This window comes from Coregonus lavaretus, assembly GCF_964263955.1.
Source record: "Coregonus lavaretus genome assembly, chromosome: 16".
NCBI lineage: Eukaryota > Metazoa > Chordata > Actinopteri > Salmoniformes > Salmonidae > Coregonus > Coregonus lavaretus.
This window is the reverse complement of record NC_140003.1, coordinates 4,148,432-4,156,691: the sequence shown is the minus strand read 5'-3', so window position 1 is coordinate 4,156,691 and position 8,260 is coordinate 4,148,432. Positions and strand designations below refer to the sequence as shown.

The following is an 8,260-nucleotide window of genomic DNA, read 5'->3' as shown; positions in this document are numbered from 1 at the left end:
GGTGACACAACATGGGAATAACATACAGGCAAGAAACAAACAACTTCCTTTAGCTTCTGTCCCGTCATGCTTAGAGAACATTCTGTATACTGTGATGTACAGTATACAACCAAATGGGAACACAATGAAAATGTTTCCATTATGTTCTGGGAATGTTTGATTTTTGTTACCCTCCTCCTCCTGTCAGGGGCAGGCCAATCTTACAAGCCTTCCACAAAGGTTTTGATGCAGAAGTGTCGGAAAGTTCAAATGATTTGAACTGTGAGTGCAGCTCCGTCAACCCCAAAGCCTTGCACATGAGTGCTGTTCGGTAATGCACAAGCCTACCATCTGGCAGCCCAATACGCATAAAGATTGTGAAAGGCCTATCAGAGCGACGGACTGGACTACGGACTGGACTAATCTTCGCTGCTCTTCTCCGAGCCTGTTCCCATGGCGATGGCCTCGTAGCAGCGCTCCGCGGCAATGTGTTCTGGCGACTGGCGGACGGGGAGCTCGTAACCTTTGCTCGCCGAGCCCATGCATTTGCGAGTGCCAGGCTGGTAGAGCTGCATGGCCGGTCGGTCCTGTATGGAGAGGAGGCAGGAACACGGGAGAGAAAAGCCACACAATCTGGGTCACAACAACAACAACACAAAATGGCTGCTAAACTATCAGAGTTGTTTTGCTGGCCACACATTGAGCCTAGTTCTGGATTAAAAAGTGATTTCAATCTCCATTGAGAGTGCTTTTAAGTCCAGGACTAGGTTTAATCTCTGTCTGGGAAACCGTCCCTAAGAGTGCTATTTACAGTAAGTGAATAACGTTCATTCTGACAGAGGACAGAAAGAAAATTCAACCTGTCTCATGGAAGTTTACTGTAAGATTCTGATAATGTCAGAGTTTTTTGTCTATTCTGTACAGTACAAGATCTATATTTGTATCGTTGAGAATGGGACTCTCTATATTAATTAATTAATTAAACGACTTTGGGTAATTAAAAAGCTCTATATAAGTCCCAAGTATTATTATTAGGGGTTCATCACCGAAGCGTGAAACCCTATTGTACTTGTTGGCATTGATTATTAGGGGTTCAAGCAGTGAAGCTGGAGATATTTATTCTCGGTCAATATAATTATTATACCAATTCTGCCAATTTGGTGAAAAAAAGCAAATTCCTGTGAAATAGTAAGGCCTAGGAGGAAAGGGCCATGGGCCACACCCTCTCCTGCAATGCCATTAGCCACATTGTGGCGCTATAACAAGCGATTGAAAATGCAAACTTTAAAAGGTCACGCCCCTCACCCCATAATTCGGTACATAGGTCCCTCTCCTCACAAGGAACAAATTTGCCTCAAGAACCCATAAGGTCCACCATAATGGATTTTCCGCCATTTTGAATTTGGTGAAAAACACTTAAATTACATCTACTCCGGAACCACTGGGCCAGGTTAGCATCTCAAACAACAAGGCGTGGTCTGGCACATAAATGCATATAAATCACACACAGATATTCGTATTGTAACTAAACTTGATACACATGTTCCAAACACTGTCAAAACTCAACATATGCAAGCACATTGAGATCAACCACATGGTGGTGCTATAATGGGCACGTTTATATCTCTTGATCTGTTTGACTCAGAGTGATAAAACGTAGCACAAATGCTCAGGGATATGAATCTAGCTAACCTGTAAAGTATGGGTCAGTTGGACTGCATTGTGGCACTGTTGGACAAGAAAAAATATTCATGCAAGCTTATAGTGGCCATATTGTTTCAGCTACAGTCTTGGAAATATTGAAGATATGCATCCATAGATGCTATATAACAAATTTGGTGCCGATCGCTCCAGTGGTTCTGGAGAAGAAGGCATTTAAAAGTAGTCAACATCATCGTTTTTTTCTCCAAATGACATCAAAAGCATATTGTTAGATGTTGATCTGTACTAGCAGATGCCCCAACCACCGGCCCCCACCTATCAGACCCGGGTTGAAAAAGTATTTTGTCTTTCTTTATCTGCTTTTAACTGAGCTTGCCTGGTGCAATACATTACTCCCAAAAGTGCAAACCCTGCCCATCTGGCACCCCAGGTAGGCTCAACCAAACACCCAAGGTATTTGAAAGGCTGCAAATACTATTTGCTAATTGAACCCAGGTATGCCTATGTAAACAGGACCCATGGGTAGTTGTACATCTGTATTTTGATACACCCTCCCACTACTTTGTGTGCCCCCCCCCTCATCCCCCATGTAGAAAGCCTAGCTGTAGCTGTACCTTAGCTGGTAGTGGAAAGGCTAGCTGACTGTACCTTGTTTGGCAGAGCCCCTCCTATCTGGTGTGGCCCCTCTGACTGGGACGTCCCTCTGTCCTGATGGGCTAACACAGACTGAGAGACACGAGCCTGGATCAATGGGAGTTACGTGCAGATATGTAATGTTTGGATGTGTGTTCTTATTTGTAGTGCATATGTACTGTAATTCTCACTGTTTTCAACACAATGTAGGATGACTGTACATTTACATTTTAGTCATTTAGCAGACGCTCTTATCCAGAGCGACTTACAGTTAGTGAATACATATATATATTTTTTTTTATTCTCCCCCCCGTGGGAATCGAACCCACAACCCTGGCGTTGCAAACGCCATGCTCTATCAACTGAGCTACATCCCTGCCGGCCATTCCCTCCCCTACCCTGGACGACGCTGGGCCAATTGTGCGCCGCCCATGAGTCTCCCGGTCGCGGCCGGCTGCGACAGAGCCTGGATTCGAACCAGGATCTCTAGTGGCACAGTTAGCACTGCGATGCAGTGCCTTAGACCACTGCGCCACTCAGGAGAGTACATACGATAATCTTAAGCTGTAAATCATCATCTTGTGCACAATAAAGTTGTATTGAAATAAAAATGTCTCCACTGCACTATAACAGTATAACACTGTCTGTCTTCACAGCTGACGAAACACAGACTTGGGTATACAGTTGAAGTTTACATACACTTAAGGTTGGAGTCATTAAAACTAGTTTTTCAACCACTCCACAAATTCTTAACACACTATGGTTTTGGCAAGTTGGTTATGACATCAATAAAAATTAACCTACCCCAACGCCTGACCCTCTCTTGCTCACCTTGTCGCTCACCTTGTTCCGGGTGCGGTCCTTCCTGCTAGCGCCAATGCCCTCCCTGTCCTCCTTGCCCACCTTGTCGCCCGTGCCAGGGCAGTAGGAATAGGAGCCGTGGTGGTGGCCATCTTTCTTGGCCCGGTCCTGGCAGTAGCCTTTGCCCCACTTGGTCTCCTCCTTGCGCCGCATGAACTTGTCAAACTCAAAGTGGTGGCGCTGTCGTTTCCTCTCCTCGTCTCTTCCTCTGTGGTCTTTGTCTCTCTGCCTGCGGCCATGTTCTCCCTTATCGCTCTCCATCTGACCCCTAGTGGCAGGAAGGGGAAGCACAGTTAGAATGGTTATCACACTGGAGGGTTGTGATATCAGTTTAACGGGTCGGTGTCCTGTATACGGGGCGGTTGAGCTAACGTGCGCTAATGTGATTAGCATGACTGTTGTAAGTAACAGCAATAGTTCCAGGACATAGACATGTCTTATATGGACAGAAAGCTTAGATTCTTGTTAATCTAACTGCACTGTCAATTTACAGTAGCTTTTACAATTTACAGTAGCTTGTTTGAGGAGAGTGCACAACAACAAAAAACGTATCACGGCAACTGGTTTGATACATTGACCTCTGAAGGTAAATGTTGTACTTACATTCAGTAATCTTGCTCTGATTTGTCATCCTAAGGGTCCCAGAGATCAAATGTAGCATAGTTTTGTTTGATAAAATTCATTTTTATATTCCAATGTAGGAACTGGGCTCCCGAGTGGCGCAGCGTTCTAAGGCACTGCATCTCAGTGCTTGAGGCGTCACTACAGACCCCCTGGTTCGATTCCAGGCTGTATCACAACCGGCCGTGATTGGGAGTCCCATAGGGCGGCGCACAATTGGCCGTCCGGGTTTGGCCGGTGTAGGCTGTCATTGTAAATAAGAATTTGTTCTTAACTGACTTGCCTAGTTAAATAAAGGTTACAAAAAAACAACAACAACAAAAACAGTTTGAACCCCTGCTGTCTCTGGCTACACACCCACCCCGCCCGGCCATCTAGATGTGTGAAAGTTAGTGTATAAGCTAATGATTCATTATGTATCGTTTCCTGGGAGTGTGTAAACTTATATTTTGCATTACCATATCATTTTTGTATGTTCTCTATAGTTATGTACTTGAAAATGTATCAATTGACCAATTCGGCATATTTGGGCAGACTTGATACAAAATAGTCCAGTATTGCAACGCTTCACTGGATCAATTTGAACTTTGCACACACACACACTGCTGCCAATCTAGTGGCCAAAATCTAAATTGCGCCTAAACTGCAATATTATATTGTGGCCTTTCTCTTGCATTTCAAAGATGATGGAACAAATTTTGTTTTGAAAACGCATGTTTTTTTGTTTGTATTATCTAATGTGTTATATTGTCCTAAATTAATTTCACATTTCCACAAACTTCTAAGTGTTTCCTTTCAAATGGTATCAAGAATATGCATATCCTGAGCTACATGCAGTTAGATTTGGGTATGTCCTTTTAGGTGAAAATTGAAAAAAAGGGTCCGATCCTTAAGAGGTTTTAAGACCTTGGCCCTGAATATAAACATTGGTTTTATAAAGGTAAGGTTGTAGGTGGGTCACGGCCAAAGTTGGCATCCCACTGTGATAAGGAAGTTTCACTCAAAGTAACGGCCCTTTCTCTGTCACGATTCAGACAGACGACCAGAGGACCACAATTGCGACACACCAGAAAGTTTATTAAACTTAAGGGAAAAGGGAAGTAGGGAGTGAATGAAGGCTCCAGGGGTAACAGGGGTCCCGTCCAATGTGCTGGGTCTGTGCCCCCCCCAGTGGCAGCGATGCGTCCTATGAAGCCGGTGGTGGGTGGTCCAGAAGTCCTGGGGGGGGGAGACACAGACACAACAGGGCGGAATGAAACAAGGCAGCAGTACAGTTCAAGGGGAATCCAAAATACGTAGTAGCAAGGCAGAAGGCTGGTCAGAGTTACCGGGATCGAAGAGTAGTCAGGAGTCGTAATGGCAGAAAGCAGGTCTGGTTTTCCTGGGGCAGAAGAGTATCCAAGAATCAGGCAGGTCCGGGGTCACAAAACAAGGGTGAGCCAGAAGCGCGAGCAAACAGGTTCCGGGTGTGAGCTTTGCAGACGATCTGACAAAGGAGAGCTGAAAGACAGGACTTTAAATACTGGGAGAGGTTAGTGGGTAATGCAGCGCAGCTGGCAGAGTAATTAGAGCCGAGCAGAGCAGGGACAGGTGGAGCTAGTTAGGCTGAGTAGAGAGAGAGTGGTGAGCAGAGTGGAAGATAGTGGAAACAAATACGGTGGTAACCCGGTGGAGTGAGAGGGCTCATGACAGAACCCCCCCCCCAAGGGACGGCCCCAGAAGTCCCAAGAGCAACACCACGCCGGGCGGGAGGAGGGGAGCCGGAGGAGGGCTAGAACTCCTCCGAACGGTCCGAGTGAACGTCCTCATCCTCGGAGGAAGCCGGAGGGCCGTGGTCGGGAGATGGGACAGGTCCCGAGACAGGATCAGGCACAGGACAGGAAGCCGAGCGGGCAGGACGGTTAGGGACCCCTCTGGGGCGGCCCCTACGGATTGCAGGTTGATCAGGATGCCGTTGGTGGAAAGCGGTGATGAGAGTCCTATCCACAATCCGACTAGCTGGCACCCAGGTCCTTTCCTCAGGTCCATAGCCCTCCCAGTCAATGAGGTACTGGAGACCCCTACCCCTCCGTCTGGACCGAAGCAGGCGGCGGACGGTGTAAACCAGACCACCATCGACGAGCCGTGGAGGAGGAGGACCAGGCGCCGCAGGGACCAGCGGACTCTCATGGATGGGCTTAATCTTAGACACATGGAAAGTGGGGTGCACCCTCAGGGAATTAGGCAGTTGGAGCCGGACAGCAGTTGGGCTAATCACTCTTATGATAGGGAATGGGCCAATGAACCGAGGTGCCAGCTTCTGCGACTCCACCCTGAGTGGCAGGTTCTTCGATGACAACCACACCCTTTGACCAACATGGTAGGTGGGAGCAGGAATTCTCCGACGGTTGGCCCCGGTAGTGTAGCTGGCAACGGATCTGAGGAGTGTGGCTCGGGCTTGTGACCAGGTGCGGCGACATCGACGGGCAAAAGCAAGTGCAGATGGGCAAGTAACCTCCTCTTCCTGGCTGGCAAATAGAGGAGGCTGGTATCCAAAAACACATTGGAAAGGGGACATACCGATGGCAGAGCAGGTCAGAGAATTGTGTGCGTACTCCACCCATGTCAATTGCTGCGACCAGGAGTGGGGGTTGCGTGAAGTCATGCATCGCAGTGCCTTCTCGAGCTCCTGATTAGCCCGCTCTGACTGCCCATTGGATTGGGGATGGAATCCGGAAGTCAGACTGACTGTGGCTCCCAGCAGGTGACAGAACTCCTTCCAAAAAGCGGAGGAGAATTGTGGACCACGGTCAGAAACTACATCCCTTGGCAGTCCGTGGATCCGGAAGACGTGTTCCAGGACCACCTGGGCGGTCTCCTTGGCGGTTGGGAGCTTGGGGAGGGGAATGAAGTGTGCCATCTTGCTGAAACGGTCAACGATGGTGAGAATGACGGTCATGCCCCTTGAAGGGGGCAGCCCCGTGACAAAGTCAAGGGCGATGTGAGACCAGGGACGTCTGGGCACAGGCAGGGGCTGCAGCAATCCGGCTGGGGGCTGGCAGGACGACTTGTGTTGGTTGCAGATGGGGCAGGCTTGGACGAATTCCCGTACATCCTTCCTCAGAGAGGGCCACCAGAACCTCTGGGCGAGCAGGTTGTAAGTGCGGGTGGAGCCAGGGTGACAAGCTAGGCGGGAGTCATGTCCCCACTGAACGACCTGGGACCTCAGGTCTTCGGGGACAAAAAGGCGGTCAGCTGGGCAGGTGCTGGGACCTGGCTGGTTACGGAGAGCCTCCAGCACCTGTTCCTCAACAGCCCAGGTCAGAGCTGCAACGATGCAGGGACTTGGCAGAATCGACACAGGGTCCTTGGAGGGGGTGTCATCCTTCTGGAATTGACGGGAGAGGGCGTCTGGCTTGGTGTTGCGTGATCCAGGCCGGTATGACAGAGTGAAATTAAACCTGGTGAAGAACAGGGCCCAGCGGGACTGCCTGGAGTTCAACCGTTTGGCCGTGCGGATGTACTCCAAGTTCTTATGATCGGTCCAAACGAGAAATGGAATGGTGGACCCCTCCAGCCAGTGACGCCACTCCTCCAAGGCAAGCTTCACAGCCAGCAGCTCACGGTTCCCTATGTCGTAATTGCACTCAGAGGGGGACAACCGACGTGAGAAAAAGGCACAGGGATGGAGCTTCCTATCCTCCGCAGCCCACTGAGAAATCACAGCACCAACTCCCACATCCGAGGCGTCCACCTCCACAATGAATTGCCGGTCCACATCAGGCATCTGGAGGATGGGAGCGGAGGTGAACCTCACCTTGAGGGTACTGAAGGCCTTGTCGGCTGCTGGGGTCCAGGTGAAGGGTTGCTTGGTGCTGGTTAGAGCAGTGAGAGGGGCAGCAACGGTACTGTAGTTCCGGATAAACTTCCTATAGAAGTTAGCAAACCCCAGAAACTGTTGCAGCTTCTTTCGGTTCTCCGGAACTGGCCATGAAGTGACTGCTGATACTTTGGCAGGATCCATTTGGATACTTCCCTCTGCCACTATGTACCCCAGGAAGGCCACTGTCTTGACGTGAAACTCACATTTCTCTGCCTTGGCGTAGAGGGAATTCTCCAGAAGACGATGAAGGACTTGCTGGACATGGCGGGTGTGTTCAGACAGGTCTCTGGAGTAGATTAAGATGTCATCCAGGTAAACGAAGACAAACTTGTTTAACATGTCCCGCAGTACATCATTAACTAGAGCCTGGAACACAGCAGGAGCATTGGTGAGGCCAAAAGGCATAACCAGATACTCGTAGTGGCCTGTTGGTGTATTGAATGCGGTTTTCCATTCATCTCCCTCCCGGATCCGCACTAGGTGGTAAGCGTTTCTGAGATCCAACTTGGTAAAAACAGTGGCTCCCTGGAGCAACTCAAAAGCAGAGGTGAGCAGAGGCAGAGGGTAACGGTTTTTCACTGTGATGTCGTTGAGTCCCCTGTAGTCGATGCAGGGGCGAAGAGATCCGTCCTTCTTCCCCAC

The 8,260-nt window shown here is 49.2% G+C and overlaps 1 protein-coding gene across 1 annotated transcript in view; it reads right to left on the bottom strand.

Annotated features, from left to right (window-relative positions):
* Positions 1 to 398: 398 nt before the first annotated feature.
* LOC311143251 (regulator of nonsense transcripts 3A-like) overlaps positions 399 to 8,260 on the bottom strand; it is a gene marked incomplete at both ends in the record, with an annotated part of 29,599 nt that continues 21,737 nt past the window's right edge. Inside the window, 3 exons of the mRNA XM_084179065.1 lie at positions 399 to 566; positions 2,290 to 2,382; positions 3,106 to 3,403. Of these exons, the coding sequence (XP_084035191.1) occupies positions 399 to 566; positions 2,290 to 2,382; positions 3,106 to 3,403 (559 nt within the window). The remainder of the gene's footprint in view (positions 567 to 2,289; positions 2,383 to 3,105; positions 3,404 to 8,260) is intronic.